Source organism: Helicoverpa zea, chromosome 1 (assembly GCF_022581195.2).
Source record: "Helicoverpa zea isolate HzStark_Cry1AcR chromosome 1, ilHelZeax1.1, whole genome shotgun sequence".
Lineage (NCBI taxonomy): Eukaryota > Metazoa > Arthropoda > Insecta > Lepidoptera > Noctuidae > Helicoverpa > Helicoverpa zea.
This window is the reverse complement of record NC_061452.1, coordinates 1,590,365-1,608,746: the sequence shown is the minus strand read 5'-3', so window position 1 is coordinate 1,608,746 and position 18,382 is coordinate 1,590,365. Positions and strand designations below refer to the sequence as shown.

The 18,382-nt window shown below is 37.8% G+C and overlaps 2 protein-coding genes across 3 annotated transcripts in view; one reads left to right on the top strand and one right to left on the bottom strand.

The window, feature by feature from the left end:
• LOC124629769 (unconventional prefoldin RPB5 interactor-like protein) lies at positions 1-1,833 on the bottom strand. Its single transcript, XM_047163311.1, has 4 exons — positions 1,677-1,833; positions 1,340-1,583; positions 608-1,247; positions 1-523 (listed from the first exon to the last, which is right to left on the bottom strand). The coding sequence occupies exons 1-4, from the start codon at positions 1,704-1,706 to the stop codon at positions 46-48; spliced, it is 1,392 nt and encodes a 463-aa protein (XP_047019267.1). The 5' UTR covers positions 1,707-1,833; the 3' UTR covers positions 1-45.
• Positions 1,834-1,914: 81 nt separating this feature from the next.
• Positions 1,915-18,382, top strand: part of LOC124629745 (NBAS subunit of NRZ tethering complex-like) — a 35,137-nt gene continuing 18,669 nt past the window's right edge. Inside the window, exons 1-24 of one of the 2 annotated variants that reach the window (XM_047163281.1) lie at positions 1,915-2,100; positions 2,269-2,366; positions 2,454-2,587; positions 2,965-3,098; positions 3,284-3,378; positions 3,576-3,753; positions 4,139-4,291; positions 4,627-4,857; positions 4,991-5,095; positions 5,208-5,294; positions 7,265-7,462; positions 8,110-8,235; positions 9,013-9,136; positions 9,452-9,588; positions 10,145-10,458; positions 10,679-11,000; positions 11,366-11,521; positions 11,913-12,049; positions 12,388-12,573; positions 14,175-14,277; positions 14,621-14,820; positions 15,694-15,806; positions 15,879-16,011; positions 16,376-16,639. In XM_047163281.1, the coding sequence (XP_047019237.1) occupies positions 2,029-2,100; positions 2,269-2,366; positions 2,454-2,587; positions 2,965-3,098; positions 3,284-3,378; positions 3,576-3,753; positions 4,139-4,291; positions 4,627-4,857; positions 4,991-5,095; positions 5,208-5,294; positions 7,265-7,462; positions 8,110-8,235; positions 9,013-9,136; positions 9,452-9,588; positions 10,145-10,458; positions 10,679-11,000; positions 11,366-11,521; positions 11,913-12,049; positions 12,388-12,573; positions 14,175-14,277; positions 14,621-14,820; positions 15,694-15,806; positions 15,879-16,011; positions 16,376-16,639 (3,800 nt within the window). In that variant the 5' untranslated portion in view covers positions 1,915-2,028. Of the gene's footprint in view, positions 2,101-2,268; positions 2,367-2,453; positions 2,588-2,964; positions 3,099-3,283; positions 3,379-3,575; positions 3,754-4,138; positions 4,292-4,626; positions 4,858-4,990; positions 5,096-5,207; positions 5,295-6,442; positions 7,180-7,264; positions 7,463-8,109; positions 8,236-9,012; positions 9,137-9,451; positions 9,589-10,144; positions 10,459-10,678; positions 11,001-11,365; positions 11,522-11,912; positions 12,050-12,387; positions 12,574-14,174; positions 14,278-14,620; positions 14,821-15,693; positions 15,807-15,878; positions 16,012-16,375; positions 16,640-18,382 lie in introns of those variants that run through there. The other variant, XM_047163288.1, reaches the window with a different exon arrangement.

Sequence of the window (18,382 nt, the reverse complement as noted above, 5' to 3'; positions counted from 1 at the left end):
TAATAGGATTAATAATTTTATATTTTTGCCCTTTACATTGATTTATTAGGATTTCTTTTGCATTCTTTTCTTCTTAAATAAACTTGTAGGCCTTGCTTGATTTAACAAAACAGGTTTTGACTGTTTTTCCTTTTCAACAACATCTTTCACCACAATAGTTTCATGCTCTTCATCTTCACTTTCACTTTCACTATCCTGACTATCAAACAGTACAATTTTCGGCTTTTTCACTTTTGGTTCAGCCACTGCTTCATACTTCGACTTTTTGAGGATAGATGTAGTCCCAAAGAGGTTGGAATGAGCTGCATAGACATCACTAGGTTTCTGTATACCTTTGGCAGGGTCATAAGGTTCATGCTGTGGTTCTACAGGACTATGCTTGAAAGTGAGCTCTAATGTTTCACTGTCATCCTCATCAATAAAGGAAACCCTTCTTTCAAGTTTATGTGGTTCTGGTATATTTGAGTCATCTTCATCATCTTCTTCTTCTTCCACATCTTCATTTTCAATAATATCTTCTAACCTGTGAACAACAGAGTCAAAATTATTTAAGTTCCTATCTATAATATACAGTACATTTCAATCACCCTCAATAAACTACTTATACCTATTCATTTCATCTTCCAGTTCATCAAGTTGTTCAAGTTCATCTAGCCTCGACATCAAATCATTTTCACTCTTAGTTTGTGCCCTGTCTCTATTCTTCAATTCAAATAGTCTTTCCTCCAATTCATTCTGTCTATCCATGATATGCTGCAGTATGTCACTTTTTGATGATTCTTCAGAAGTATCACTTTCTTTAAAAGTAACTCTTTTGGCATTTATTTCTTTTTCACTCTTTTCGAGATTCGTTTTTTCATACTGTTCTTGTTGGTCTGTTTTGGTGAAGTTTTCATCCAAGATTAATGAATTGTCTTTATCTTGTTTCATTTTAGGTAAGTCTTCATTGTAATCTTCTGTATTTAGTTCATTTTCTAATTCTTCTTGCAGTTCCAGCTCTTCAAGTCTGTTCCATAGTTCTTCATCAGTTATATCTTCTGCCTCAACCCTCTCTTCTTTACCTTTGTTTTGTACGTATTGTCGTACATTTTCTCTATGTTTTAACCTCCATGCTTTATCATCCTCTTCACTATAGTACTCAATAATTTCCTTCCCTTGATTATCGAAAACATTTTTCTTTGTAAATGACATCTGATTTTCTAGATAGTCTTTTTCTTTCTGGAAGATGTCCAGTTTAGATTGAGCATCTGAAACAATATTCATGGCATTATTCAAAAATAATACCCAATCCTAAATATTCAAGTCTGTTTACCATAAATTACTATAAGAAACAAGATACCTTTGATTCTATGTTGTCGCAGCACTTCAGCTTGTTTCAGTGAACATTTAGCGAAGTAATCCGCCCCCAGAGCAACAGTTACTTCATTTGTATGTTTCAGCTCTCCCCTAAACAATATCCTGCTACCAATTGGAACTAAAATAGGAACCTTTAACTTGTCACTGTATTCACTGAAATCTAAATTCTTCAAACTCTGTAAATAATTCTCCCAGAAACGAAAATTCCTTTCATTTTCGGCTGCGCTCTGAAAAATAAATGACAACAAATTAAGAGTAAGAAAGTAATTGAATTTAATTGGAACGGTTTCTATTCCAATAACTAGCTAGTAGCAAGTTACCTTGTAGTAAACTTCGCTCAATATATCCATGATAATATTTAATTACGCTTATTTTTTGGTATCTTTTAACTGATTTTAAGACACATAACCTCCTCGGAATCCCGTCTTTGTTTGTATTTGACACTGACGTATAATTATCGTGCAGAAACAGATTTTACAATTCTATGCGTTGTACGGTTATTGGATTTATGAACGGTTGATAATGTTGATATTGCTCGGTTGTCCAACTTCTGTCAAAAACATACGGTCGATATTTGACCAACCAATCGATTTGCAGTTTTCATTACTGCAATGATTGTGAAAAAGTGCATTTATTTTGAATTTATGTGATAGTACAATATATTGGGTAAACATGGAGGAAAAGAAGTCTATTCTGCACGAGCTGTATGTATTTTCAGAATGGAAACCGGAGCCAGAATACATTGTAAGTGCTAACATATTTTTGTTTTTATAAACATTATCGCTCCCTGATATCTGAATAATTTTGGTAGCTTTTTGATGATATTCATGATACTTGAACTAAGTGCTGGATTGCTTTACTCATTTTTAAACATTCAAAACAAAGTAAATTGTTAATGCATATTTGTTTCAGCAAAAGTCTGACAGTATTCTGCCTGAGAACATATCAGCTCTTTGGCGATGGATGAACTTCTTGGGGCCTAAAAAGAATCTAATTGACAACGTAACAGCGTAAGTACTACATTCCCACTAAATCACTACTGTATAATTAATCAATTCATCAGCGAATACAGGCTTAAATATTTTTATTTTGCTTAGGCACTTGGAAAAACAACAAAAATGGCACATAGCCTTAGGAGACGAGGGTAAAGTGATAGCAGTATTGACAGATAATATATTGGAGATCAGAACGAAACGCTCAGAGTATGCTACGATTGCTGCTAGAACAACAGGTAATTGTATAAAACTTTTTGTATTTGTGACCTAATCTTTCTGTGAAATTGCAGCTTCTGTAGCTGGCTTTAACATGACTAAGGCATAGTCTTAGGGTGAAAACCTAGTTATATGATATAAGTTTTCAAGAGGAGTATGTGTTTAGCAAAGTAATCTTCCTAAATACACGTTAAAATATAGTTCAGCAAAAACGTGTTTCTAAGGTTACTCTCTAAGTTCTCTAAAATGACAATAGTACAATAGAACACACTTATCATATAAATATAAATAACAGAAAATCTAGAAAACCCACAGTCATATAGGCCTTACCCTTATCAATTAGAATTTAATTTAAACCTCCTTTCACCTATTGATGAGTTTTCTGCTTATGGTTCAGTGAGTCGTGATGCATATCCTCAATGGAGAAAGTTGGTGTGGAGTCCAGATTGCTCATTTGTGGTGCTGGCCTATGGTAACGGTGTGGTCAGCTTCTTTGACCTGACTGCTTCCAGCCTATTCAACATTCCAATTGTAAGTTAGGACAAAGATCATCAATTAATAATTATGTAGTAAAACCAGTTGTTTTTGTTGTTAAAATCAACTTTCTGTGCATTTACTTTGAGTTGAAACTTGCATGACAAAGAATTTAAAAGTTTCTTTTCTAACAAAATTAAACTTCTCTTTTTACTATGCTAATATTATTATTCTGCATTCAGGATTGCTCAAGACCAGGTGGATTAGAATGCACAGACAACACCCATGCTGTTGCTGACATCATATTCATGCCCCTCAGAGTCAAAGATACAAAATGGTAAGATTCATCATTTTATAAATTACCACAAGTGTTCTATCTACTATCAAACTGTTACTAAGTTCTACACATTGTCAAGATTGTCTGAAAGGGATTGCTCTTAGCGGTAACAGCTCATTATGTCACCATATTAATTACTTTAAAATAAAAAATGAAAATATTAGTGCACCTATTAAAGTATATCTGTCCATCCATAGGAACTGGGAAGTCCTAGTAGTGACGTACGACGGCAAGCTGCGCGGGTTCCTAGTGTCCCAGACGGACGGCTGCAAGCTGCACCACTCGTTCCGTTTCCCGGGCGGCGTGGCGGCGCTCAAGTATTGCGAGCCACACGCCACGCTCTATGTCGCGGGCGTGCCGAGGGGATCTGCTAAGGTGAGTTAGTGATAGACACCTCGATTGGATTACTCCTTTTTTTGCAAGATAAAAATGCCACTAATAATGGCTTCTATTTCCCAATAAGGGCTTCTATTTTCACAATCTTGGCTATAGATTCTTGGCGCATTTGAAAAAACAAATATTTGACTTTCAACAACCAGGCTCAAGCCTTGTAAATACATAACTGAAAAGTTTAGTACCAAAAGTAATACATAATTTAACAAATAACCAAAACTCAATGTTGTTTTACAATAGGAGAAAGGAGGACTACAAGCAACTCAGTACTATTTTGAATCTCAGTTGGACAGTTTATATTGTCCAGCATTTTTTCCTCTGTTTCTTCTCGCCATAGTACCTTAGTATATAAAATATTTCCTCACAGGAGCCGACATCATCCCTAAGCGCCGGCATCACAGCATGGCGGATTCTGAATGAAGAACCGTACTACAAGCTGTCCGTAGTGTCGGACGAGCTCGAGGCGCTCGCCACCGACCGCTTCAAGCTCTATGTGCCCTTCCGATACTCTAACCACTTGGTGAGTGAATGTTTTACGAGTACTTCTAGTTAGTAAGGTTCGCCAAAGTTACTGGTTTTGAAAACGATGTCATATAAAGTAAAAATCAACAGCTGGTTACTCGAGGTCGAGTCGCTAATAGTAATAAGTCAAACTCGACCTCGAGTAACGTAGATGTGAGTATTCTGAAGGCAAGGAAGAAGAGTGGTTTTGAAGATATAAATAAAATGTCACTTAACCAATTTCTGAAGTGTTGTTCTTTTTCATAATAAAGAAACGATAAACTTTAAACAATCATTCTACAAAACCAAGGATTCATTCAACATATTTTTTTATTTCTGTGACCTATATACTAGGCGTTCATAGTCCAAATGGAGCTCTCCCCTGACGGCAGCAAGCTGGTCTGCCTCCACTGCAACGGCGACGTCTCAGTGTGGCGACTCCCACTCCTCAAACTGGTCTACCGTTGGCCTCTCAACACACAACCACACTTTGACTTGAGAAACCCATTAGCTGGGGATGAAAAACCGGGGAAGAAAGACCTGAGTGTATTCTTCCCGGGAGATATTAACTGGTGGAGTAATGAGGTTAGTGAAAATTAGTGTTATTGCTACGGAGTTAGAGTTGCTTGTTCATTTTATGTGTAAATGATATATGACTTTTATATGACATGGTAATATATGATGGGATGTGATAGGTAAATTAGGTATTTGTTTGCAGGAGATTATAGTGTCGAGATTCAGTGGAGCGGTTACTATATGCGATATAGAAACTATGGCTAATATTCTTGGAAAGAAGCCTGAATTCTTCCAGGGATCTCCTAAGGTACATCTACTAATTTTATAAAAAATATACGTTCACAACTGTTTTTGGATCCGGCAATAATGGAGTCGGATTTTTCTTGCTAATTATAAAAATAATAATATTTATTTACCAGATAACATGCGCCCACGCCGGTACGTTCATGGTGTTAGAGTGTGAGAGCAATGTGCTGCCCGCCAAGAAGTCACGCAGCGATGAAAGTGTAAGTATTCGTCATCCATTTTTCATTGAAATACATAAATAGTATTACTATGAGATATCAAATGTCTATGGTTTCTAGATTATAAAATGTAGCACCTGTATAAAATGTGGAATGAGAAACATTGAGTATCTAAAAAAGTGGTACAAATATTTTTCAAAATTAAAACATTCTGACCTTTTTTAAAAAAAAACCACCCCATCTTTAAGAGCGTGTATGTCAACCGCGCGCCATTTGGCCTACAAAGGTACTTTTCAAACCACTGTTTCTAATTAACTACTTATCCTATAACTATGTTAATTTTTAATAAAGCAAGGTAATTTCACTGTCTATATAGTTAATTGAACATAAATTTCAATTTGTGTAGATTAAATACTGAAAACCCCTATAACGTAACAGATGTTTTATAAAATTCCCGTTCAGCGTCTATTTCGAAGCTTAAATTCATGTGAAAACAGTGGCAAATCTAATTATATTTATTTTTTTACTCATAGACGAAATCCCCATGCCTATAGTTAGTTGAAAACATTTTTTGATTTAGGTCTCTATCTTTCAGAAAAAAATATTTTAACAATGTGAAAAATTGTGAATTTCAAATGCTTTTTTTACCTACCTATCTTACTTAATTTAATATAACAATTATTTACTATAGTAATATAACTCTTTCTTTAACACATAAACTTTATATTATAATTTAATCTCTCGTTTTTATTTTTTTATAAATTATTTAAAAACTACTATAAAACGCTGCACGCGAGTCAACTCGAACCAGACCGCCGCGAGGCTTCACAGAGAGAGGACGTGTCGCTCCGTCATATCGCGTAGGGTGAATAACCTCTACCGTGGATGCCGAGAATAGAGTACATTTCAAGCGCGACCAACAAATCTTGATACATTACTATTTTATTTAAAGCTCAATTTTGAAACATATTTTTTTTATCGATTGAGTTGAAATTTTGTTTGAACGTTCAGTTTTAATGACAATGTATGATTCTATATCCAATATGGCGGTATACCCAAGATGGAGAAAAAAATGTTTTTAATGCATTCCTACGATATGGGTATCAAATGAAAGGGCTTGCTATAAATAACTCGAAAAAAAAAAATGTGTCGCGAGTCTTAATCCAATATGGCGGATTCCTTAGGCTAGAAATCACTTATTGCAGATGTATGTTACCAATCGAGCTATAATTTTATTTATATGTTCATTTTGGATGTACCCAAATTTTGACTTTTGATCCCGAATAACTTTTGAAGCATATAGGATAGAAAACTTAAAACTTTATTTGCAATGGTAAACCCAAGCTCTTCACCAATATTTTGCTTTCCAGCAATTGTTGTTATTTGACCACAATTTTTCGGTCTGGATGGACTGGACCATTCATATAAACAATCAATTTTTCAAATCGGTCCAGGCGTCTTTGAGAAATCGAGAACAATCAAATTGAGAACAATCACAAAACAATCTAATTGAAACCTCCTCCTTTTTTTTGAAATCGGTTAAAATACAGAAACTCTTAACATTGCCATTAATCATCAGTCGACTATTTAGTACTGTTGAAAATTGTATGTAATAGGTATACAGAAAGTCCTCACCAAGGTTTTCATAGGTGCCCGATTTTTTTGCAAAAGAGTGTAAGTATTAACGACTTATTTTCATGCTTTTATATTTTAGTCATCCATAGACTTAAACTATTTTCTCGCTATTAACTATTGACTAAATAATATATTTTTGTTCTACCTATTTCACTCGAAAGGATCAAAATGGTTTGTGTGACTATACGTGAAGTATGATAGGCACGCACACAGCCGCGACGCTAGTCTGCGCGATTTTTTGCGTTGAATTACCTAAAGTTGACATCGCGCGCCGAGCGTACACGCTCTTAAAGTAAGAAAGTTTTAAACTTTTCCTATTTTTAATGTAGCCCCCTCTCATTTTCATCCCAAACACTAATTCAACATTAACATTCCAGATGGAAGTAGTAAAAGTAGAATCGGACACGGAAGACACAATGTTGGAAGTCGCAAAAGAGCTAATAAAAACTATACTGTACGCGATAACGGACATCGAGACGTTCCAGCCGAAGCCGCGGCGCATCACTGTTGTGTCGCGAGTGTATCGTCTGTTGGGACTCAAGAGTACCACGCCTACTGAACTGTTCTCTAGGAAGGTGAGTGGTTAAAAGAGGATTTATTTAAACTAGGGTGAAAAAAAACGCTTTTCGAACGTCTAAGATGGGACAGTACCCTAAAGCACCCAATCTTTACCTGTCTATGTGTTTTTGCTAGGAAGAAAATGTGACGCAAAAATCTCAAGCTGACATTATGTACTTGTCTTTTGGACTCCCTTATCTATTCACTTATGTACTCCCATTATATGCCTTTGTGCTCTTTCATATGCTACTACTATGTACAATGTACACCCTTATTCAATGGCCTTATGTACTCCCCCTATATGTTCCTTTATGTACTACAACAAGAAAGGTGTGAGAGCATTTAGGGGGAGTACATAAGGAAGTTGATAAAAAGGCAGAGCTAGGGCATCCCACAGCGCTTCGCCAGCGCTTGTCCTTCCTTGCCTCTGTGCTGATCGTCCGCCTCTCCTCCTCTCTCCTCTCTTATCATTATCTTTCCTTGCTGATTCCAATCTACTTGCTATTGGCTTGCCTTGGTATGTGATCGGGGTCCCCTCGGATCGTGGAAGACCCAGTTAGACTTGTAACTTTTGATCGCTTGATCACCGCAGCGTTCCCACAGTTCGATGTTTGTAGATTATGTGTGGTAATGATTTATGATATTATGTTTCGCTATATTTCAGATCGAGAGCGGCAACTACAGCGAGGCGCTGGCGCTGGCCGACACGTTCGCGCTGGACAGCGACCTCGTGTACCAGCAGCAGTGGCGCAAGAACCCCGTCTCCACCGACGCTATACAGAAGTACTTGGTACGTATGTCTGTGTGTGACGTCACACATCGAGAGCGGCAACTATAGTCTGTTTTTTAATCTCGTAGACTAAATTGACACTTGCAAAATGTCAAACTTTCTAATAATTTTGCTAGCTCTGTGGTGCAGTGTTGTACTTACGATACCGGTTCGTTGAATCGTAACTTTTTACAATAAGTCATCCTGAAATAATGGGCTTATCCTTGATGATTACGCATGGCTTTGCGTGGTCAGATATCCCTGGCAGTTTGTAGCACGTCGTACAGCCATGTGTACGTACGTGAATTTTAAATATAAAACTTTGAATGAATATTAAATTCGTCTATTATAGATAAAAAGTTACGATTCAACGAACCGGTATCGTAAGTACAACACTGCACCACAGAGCTAGCAAAATTATTAGAAAGTTTGACATTTTGCAAGTGTCAATTTAGTCTACGAGATTAAAAAACAGACTATACACTGCTCGAACATTCAAAAAAACTACGGATGTCCACACGTCGTCTATCTGTGTAATGACAATCATGTGGTTTTGCCATGCCTGTTTAGTCTTACTAACCTATGTATTCCCTTAGGTACTTCCCCCATGTACACACAGGTTCTCTCCTCCCCAGTGGGTATAGTACACTTACACTTATACATATACCTGAATTTAATGAATGTGGATATTTAGCCATATTCGTATCGTTTAGTCGTTAGAATTCCAAAAAAAGTTTCGTGTTGCAATTGGGCCTGCTTTTGCAGCCTTGGTTGTGATGTTTATTTTTCTGTTTTCAGAGCAAAGTATCGAAGAAGATCTGGGCAGTCCACCAGTGTGTGGACAGGCTACCGGAGACATTACCCGCTGCTAAGGAACTGCTCCAGTTTGGACTGGAATTAACCGACCAAACTATTTTGGATGGTAAGAATAACGAGACAATAATTTTAAGTATTTTACCTCAATTTTTTTTTACAATATTAGAGCCATACCAGAGCCGACCTCAACATAGTTGGGAAAAGGCTCGGAGGATGATGATAATGATGATGATGACCAGAGGTGACAGCCATTTGAAAAGATCTTATCCATATTAATTCTTTCCGATTCTTTATAAAGTTTTCGTTTTATCAATTTCAGCTATATCTATCAAGCTGTCAATTTGCTGTGACGTTGCATTATCAAAAGCAGAGTTATTTTCTTATTGCACTTTTAATAGTTAATGGCTTTTGGTGTTAACAGAAATAAATAAGGAACAAATAGACCCCCTGATGGACCCCGAGCACATCGCGCTGGAACACCTGAACGCGTACACCAGCGAGCTGCTGCGCTGCAGGCACGTCATGCTGTTCTACAAGGAGAGGCTCAAGCTCTATGAGGTATGTACTATCTATATAAATAGACCCCCTAACTTATGACCCCCGAGCACACAATGGTGGAACTACCGTAGTGGGTACTGTGGGTCTACAAACCTAATTTGCTTGTGACGTTACACTTATTGCTTCTTTTTATGCCCTACCCTAGCCTATCATAATGTAATCTCTTATATACGCGCCTACGTGTACTCACTTATGTATGTACTCCCCCTGTGTACTTCAAGATCTCCCTTATCAGAGTTCGTATTTACCCCCTCTATATACTCTCTTATGATCTTACCTTATTTACGGCCAGTTTCTTCATCAAAAGTTAAAGTTAAAGTAATGTCTAAAGTAAAAGTAACGGTCAAATACGTTTTTTCAAGGCTAGAGTGACAGCAAAACTAATAGAAAAATTGAATTTGACCGTTACTTTTACTTTAGACATTACTTTGATTTTTACTTTGGCTTTAACTTTTGATGAAGAAACTGGCTGTTACTCCTATATAGTCCATTATTTATTATGAAAAATCTACTAATATTTCCAAAACCGACCATTAACACTCTCAAACATTTCCAGTCAATACTAAAATGCGAGAAATCAACGTACATAAAAGACGAGTACGACCGTCTCCGAAGCAATAGCGTCGTTCACAGTGCCATGGAGATTGCCAAAGAAGGCCGGATAGAGGCCCTCACTTGTCTATGGCCGCACGTCAAAACTGTTGCCATGCAGTTGGCAGTGTTAGAAAAGCTGCCAGAGACGATTAATCCTTTGGAGTATCAGCATTTGTTACCTACAAGGCATCCTTTCGAGTGGTTCGATAAGAGGTCCCCGGTTAAAGTGCCGCCGTGTCTGCCGGAGGAAGATTGGTGTAGGAAGGAAATATTCAGGTATAAATATTTAATTATATTTTAACCTCGCCTTTGTGTTACTATTTATTATGGATCAATATAGTTCGGAATGATAATTAATTAAAAAATTACAACACCTCGGTTACGCTACTGTTGAACTCATGTCATTTTGAAACATCATTACATGGCCCTATTGCCATTTATCCCCGAACTTATAAAAAACATATAAACCTACTTAACATAAAAAATATTTAATCAGGTCGATTTGGAGCTCAAACTGGTCAGAAGATTCGACTCCCGAAATCGAAACAGCAGGAGTCATACCCTCCGCTTCAGACGACATCGTCAAATGGTACGACAAGAGAGCGCGAGAGATAGAAGAGCGGAGTGGACTCGTCTCACACGCTCTCACTCTCGTCACACTTGCGACCATAGGGGGAGGAGTGGAAGGGCTGGATGATATCATGTTCCATTTGCTGACGTTAGACGTTCTGATATATGATATCAATATTGAGGGGGTGACTCTGGATCAGGTTCAGAAGATGTCTATTTTGGAGACGTGCACTATTTTGATGAAGATGGTAAGTTACTATTGCAGTTACTATTGTTACCTCCTGTATTTTGTTAATTTTATTTATATGACCAATTATAGTTCGGCCATTCAGAGAATGCGTTCCTGACACGTCGCGATTGAACTGACGACGTAATAACATTCATTGATTATTGATATAATAATGTTGTTTTAATGCTCCTCAATTGTTAAAACGGTAAACAACCAGCAAAAATATTTTTATCGTAACTGCAACGCCATTGCAAAGTTACGTCGTCAGTTCAATCGCGACGTGTCAGGAACGCATTCTCTGAATGGCCGAACTATAATGTTTGATATTTTTGTGTATATTTTCTTAGTTAAATTGCAAGTTAATAATATTTCTGTTTTCCTCAGTCAACACCGTTAACGTTCGTATCAGACTTGAAGCAGTTTGTGATACCGTTTCTAAAGCGTTGCGAGAACTTGTCGAAACGTAACGACGCATGCATTACTGGCCTCATCGAGTACCTCGAGAGCATCAGTATTGAGGATCTATCTTCTATATTACTTGTAAGTTATCTTTAGCCTGTAGTTCAGTAATTTGAGCTCAGACTACAGTTCTACTGCCTAGCAAGGTCTAGTCGAAAAGTTTTGCCTGATTGTCTGCGACGAAAAAAAAAAACATTTATTCAAAATAGGTTTAGAAACAGCAATTTAAAAAGAATATATTACATACGGCAGTCCAAAAAAATGCTCTTGAACACTTCCTATGTGTTTTTGCTGGGAAGCAGCGCAATAAATTCCCCAGTAACATGGGATTGTAGTGACGATAGCTACCAAGGTGACAGCAATTGACGTTAGTTTCTCCTGGTTTTCTCTCACTGTGGTATCATTTACATATTATATGCAATAAATTTGGGTCGAAGTTCAGTAATATATCAATAATTTTTATTTTTAATAGGTGCTACAATCTCCGAGCGAGTTCGAGCTGGATGTCCGAACTCATCTAGAGTTGGTAGAGCGTTGTCTATTCGCTCACACTGGTACAGAACAGCTGGATAAAGCTTGTGACTTGCTTGATACGCTGCTGAAGGAGAGGTAAGCATTCAATATCATATAATTACTCAAAATAATATAGATCAAGACAAATTGCTCGCTGTTTATAGGTAGTGATGAAGTCGTCCACATAAAATACTTTTGGATTTTGCTGGAATTATGTATAACATTTGAATTAGTATGATTATTTTATTCAAAACAATTAAAAAATGTATGTAGTTGATATAGTATGAGATTTATAGTCGTTGAAGCATAAAAAGGCTGCAAGCCACTATTTTACTAAATAATTGGTATTTGATAAAAACCCTCACCTATGTCTACTACTGTAATATTTCACATCATCATAAAAACGGCTGATAATTCCAAAATTATTTTTACAGTGACGGCAGTATAAGTGGCAGTGAATTAGTTCGTCGCGTGAAGGAAGTGGAGCGTTTAGTTTCTGCTAGTAGCCGCTTAGCTTGGAGGGGAGTCAAAGTACCGCCGAGAGAATTAAGGGAGCTAAAGGAAGAACCACAGTCAGTTTACAACTTGCTGACTAAAGTTTCTAGGACACTTGCGCTGGGGTAAGTAATTATAAATCGTACTTTAGTTTAACTTTTTAAATTTTCAGTACCCTGTCTGTGTCATTTTCTATTCTCTGAAAACTGGACTTACACTCAGCGCTATGGATGAAATGGATTTTTAGATCCATCGATACTCGCAAAGGGGTGTTACTGTTTTGAAATTATTTTCAAGTAATAGAAGACTGGATAATATTTGACTGTACCTCGTGTAAATAGCTAAATACCTAGTATAAGCAACTAACTGTAAATACCACTTTATGTAATGCTGTTAATAACACACAAAATCCATCTAACCTCCATTTCAATAAGTTACTGCTCTATATTTATGTACCTAAATAGCCCAACAACTATCGTCACCCATATAATAACTTCATAATTTAAAAGATTATGTAGGCTTACATAAAAAGCGTGATCGACAGATATCCTTTCCGTATCCGGCGTTACGTACGCGCGGACCGACCGTACGTACACGAAATAATACCTCGACTGTTCCCACCGCCAGTCAGGTAAGTATCGTAAAGGTACACAACACACTTGTACCACACGACGACGACATGATTGGTTGATATTCGAATTGTCGGCTCACGGAATGAAATCCGACCAATGAGCGTTGAGAATTGTGCGCAGCTTGTGGTGTGTTACAAGTCTGTTGCCGGTCTAAGAAGGAATTTGATTTATTTTTTCGCATGAAATGGGTTACAATAGATGTTGATGATATTTTTTTATTTATGTTGAACTTTTGAATGTCTCCATGTTTAGTAGTTAGTCAAGTAATGTCTATTCTCTATGTATTTCAATATGTGTCAAAGTAAAGGAAGATATAAAACATTGTATGCAAAGAATATTTGTTTTAAACTGACTTCCCAAAAAGAAGGAGGTTCTTCAATTCAGATTATTGTATTTTTTAATGAGACGACAATCTAAAGTATTTTTAATGTATTTATTGTGTAATTATTACTGTACAACTTATACACACGGTTACAACTTTATTTACTGAACGAATATCCTTTGAACTTGAATGATCCTTCATACATATCAAGATATTTCATTTTTACTCCACAAAATATTTCATTTGGAAAATGTATTTTTACATTTTAATGTAAATGTTTTAAGCCTTAATCGTTACACGTGTGTTGTATTTATAAGCTGTGTTAATATCCAATGAAATGTCTGAGGATACAACCACAGGTCGTATTGGACTTGAAGCATATTTTGTAACGTACTTGAATATATTTTGGGTGCCATATTGTGCAAAGTGTACTTTTTATGTTTTTTTTTTTTTCAGCCTATTAATGTAATCATCGCATGTTACGCCCTTCGAGGAGCATCCATTTGTCTATGTTCACGTGCGATTTTTTGATAGATGCGGTTTGTAGTTAGTAATACGAGTATGTCGTGTTTTGATCTTCAATGTTCTCGATTGTAATATGCTACGAGAAACCTATTGCCTTCGTTAAATATAAATAATGTTTAAATGAAGATGATTATCTCACCAAAAAGTCGTGTACTTTTGATACAGTCTGAGAAAATGGGTTCTTTCGTTGCACATATAATATAGGCCATATTTTTACTGATTCATCAAAAATAAAACATTGTTACAGGGAAGAAAAACCATTGCCACAGGATTGGGAGAAGTTGCTCAAAGATATTCTGGAACTGCAGTCCACATTGTTCGAATGTATTTCTAAAGACCAGTGCTATGAGGTAACTATTGATTATATATTAAGGTACATGTATTGGTCGTCTGTCTGATCTTATTTGGGATAAATAAACATAAAAATACAGTAATAACAAAAGCGATAACAATCTAAGGCTGTTTTTAGCACCCCTGACAAACGAGGGCATCCTAAGAGCACAACTTTCCAAAGAGTTTGCTAACACCATGCTGCCTGCCTATTTCTAGCTTTCTTTGCACAAGAATGCCTTTGCAATGCAGGGAAAGACATGATGATTAATGATCATTATTCCCTATATATGATCTCTGTGACTGTTGTAGTAGGTGTTTGCTACATCGATAAGTATTTTTTCTGTCTTTATTTTCATCCAGATCTACGCCCTAGCCCTCCTAACATCAGGCGACGCGCCCAGCATCAAGCTAGCGAGCGAAGTACTGACATGCACCGCGGACGGACGCCGCATGTCGACTCAAGTGAACTACCCGAGGAGTGTGGCGCTAGTGTCGGCGGCTGCTATGGAGTACTTCAACTCGGCCAATAGCTTGATCGATCCGGGGTTGGAACTGGCCAAGTACGTGTTCGAATTTTGAAATGTTTTGTAGAATTGAAAAAGCTCATTTTCATCTCACCATCTCGGAAAGAGTAGTTTTACCCTTTGATATCTGAGCGCAAAAGCCGTTTTTATCCTCTAGAGCGGCAAAGTGATTTGAATTTAGAGCATCGTGTGCAACACTCCATTTATGACAATCTTGGTAAGATTTTTCAAACAAATTCATATTAAACAAATAAAATACTGCTTAAAATAATTATTCAATTAAGTAATTTTTATTATTGTTTTTACATAGATTTTTAACCTCGTTTAATTTTTAAACAGAGTTTTCAAATAAATGAACTTTAATAGGTACTTCTTTTTAATTTGATACTCATATGTGCGCGCCATTTTGTTTGTTTTTTTTTGCATTTAGTAATTTCCTCGATGAGGTGGGATGAAAAGTTACGTGTTGCACTCGAGTGCAAAGATTTTTCACCTTGTGCTCTTTTGATTCCCTCGCTGTCGCTCAGGATTCTAATTATTGAAACACTCGCTACGCTCGTGTTTCAATTTTAGAATCCTTCGCTTGCTCGGTCATCAAAATTGAGCCCGCGGTTAAAAAGCTACTTTGCACTCTTGTATAACAAATAACTATTGTTTTTTTTTTCTATGTGACTCAAAGTAGGTTTGATTTTGAATTGATGTATGAAGTAGCTTGAGCTAGTTTGACGTATGTTGGGCCAATATTTGATCCAATGTGTTGCAAATATAGTTCCTTTATGCTGTCTCTACATGCTGAGTCTGTAGAGAATTTACCCTAGATACCAACATTCGTACTAAACCTGGATTGCTGGTTACCAAAGTTACTTGGTTGACTGTTTCGTGGGTTCTTAACCTTTGTAATTGTTCTAGATGCTGTTTAACACTTATTAAGGATGATAATGCTGAAATAAGGCAGGAGTTGGATTTAATAAATTCGTTACAAATATTACACAGTTTCAATGTTGGCGTTGTTCCTGTACAAGGTAAGACTTTTTATATCCAATTGTATAAAAGTATGTCTTCTTAAAAATAAATTATTATATATTTTGTTTCAGTTCGCATCTGTGAGGATAGGATGTCGCTAATAGAAGCGTGTTTGATGTTGGATCCTAATGCATATCTGGCTAGTCATAAACTGTTAAAGCTGGCAGCTTTATTGAGAATCGCCGGAGACGACGAAATAGCCAGGTATGTTTCTATAGTAAATTAGATCTCTTTTTTCCTTTTTGACCAGTTTTAATTTTTTTACCATCAATATACGATAGTTGACCGGGTAGAGAATGCCTGGTGGCTTTAAGTTTAGTTGTGTATTTCTGGGCTAGTTAAAAAAAAATACAAAAAAATTATTAACCAACTTCAATATTTAATCCTTCTCCTAAGTCTAACACATATTATGCTGGAGATCGCTTCAAAATTAGTTGAACCAAACGCACATGTAAATACATTACTGAAAGTACTGGTGAAACTGAGAACCTCCATTTTTAAGTCGGTAAAAAATTGGTATGCACTAGTCCAAAGCTCTTCGAAATATAAAACTTACTTTCATATCCAGGGAAGGTCAAGTCCTCCAACTAGCAGGATCATACGCCTGCGCGGCCGGAGAAGCCGGCGGCGCGGGTGGCGCGGCCGGCAGCGGCGCGAGCGTGGAGCTGGCGCGGCGCCTGGCCACGCTGCGCCACGCGCCCGCCGCGCCGCTGCTGGCGCACGTGGCGCGGACTGCGCATGCGCACGCGGACACGGCCACTAGGCGGCAGCTGTATGCCGCAGCGTTGACTTATACGCAGGCTGATAATATTGAGGATATATTGCGTGCCAGGTAAGATTTTCAGGATAATTTTCTGCTCTAGTAGAGACTATCTAAGGATTTCAATGAGGATTTTTATTAGAAAGACTAGCTTCTGCCCGCGACTTCGTACGCGGATCCTGTCCCTTATGCCAGCGACTACAGGGTCAGCAAAATCAAAGATCTGAATAGTCTGATATTGAATTTTAAGGGCCCGTTGACTTGAAACAACGGAATACGCATAACCATTAGAAACGTTCCATATATTTAATTTTTGTACTTTATCGGCAAAAGCACAGCAGACTAAACAAAACGCTGAGAACTGAACGGCAATAGACGTGACCATAGGGATAAAAGTAGTGATTCTAATTGGTCCGCATTTAAGTTGTGTGTGGCAAAAATATTACACGTATTATTACGTAAAAAAACATTAAATCGATGACAAAGTCGTGGTGACTTAGTGGAAGTCGTGGTGGTTTAGTGGGTAGAGAACCAATCTCTCAAGTATGAGCGTGCGTCTTTGATTCCAGGTCTGGCAAGTGCCTGCCAATGCAACTTTTCTAAGTTCGTATGTACTTTCTACGTATATTTTGGATACCAATGCCCGTTATTTGGAGGGGATGTTAAACTGTAGGTTCCGGCTGTCATTGAATATTCTTGGCAGTCGTTATGGGTAGTCAGAAGCCAGTAAGTCTTACCAAGGGGTGTTGGAAAAAGCGGGTAACCGGGTTGTGGAGGTCAAATAGGCAGTCGCTCCTTGTAAAACACTGGTACTCAGTTGCATCGTGACTGGAAGTCGACCCTAACATAATTGGGACAAAGGCTCTTGAGATAATAACGACAATAATAATGAGATATAGGCACCGCAGGACATCTGAGGCTGATGACGGGGAGTAGCGACCCCGCGAGGTTATATATACTGAGTTCTCCAGGGAGAGTATACTGTCTCCCATGGCCCCATATCCGGCCGGTCGGAGTGAACCATGACGGGGGTAGGTCTCACGCCTCTTGCTTGGCTTGGCCGTCCGGAGTGGAGTCGCTAGAGCAGGATTAGCAGCCCTGCTCGGAGGGTAGGTGCCTCATGGTAAGCACAGGGAGCACGTGATCTGCGTTTAAAGTCCGCCGAGGTATCCTCACCCTTCAGTCGCTCATGTCCCTGTTGCCCTCTTGTTGCTATTCAGTGACTGGTTCCCGGGGGCCCAGTAAGTGAGGTGGCGAGTCTCCACCTGCCATTCTTACACGTACCTAATACATTGTCATCCACTAACATCCCATCACAATAGCCCAAGTAGTTTTCCTCCATTTCATTAAAGTTGTCTCAAAAGGGCTTCAGCGTGTTGGCTTCGGCCCCACGTTTGCCTCCCAAAAATTCGGAACTCTGTAGTCCCAAAGTCTGGAAGAGACATACAAAATAATAATGAGATATAACGCAACAAAGTCGGAGAGTGGGGGCTCGTGACGCCACGTCTAGGTATGTAAAATTTGTACTAAGCAGTGACTTAACACGAAATTCAAGCGTTGTTGTATCTTCGTTATTATTTGTTTGTGAGAGAGAAAAAAGAAAAATACATGTCCATTATTTTAGGGTTATCTAAAAGACGGACTAATTACTTTTTTTGATTCACCATACCTATTTATAAGATATATATACCCCATATACATTTCAAGTGTAGTACTGCTCTTGAAGTTCCACATCAGGTGTTCCAGTTCTTCGATGTTTATACGTCAATAGAGAGTGCTTATCAGATTGAACCACTTTTGCTAAAACGTCATATC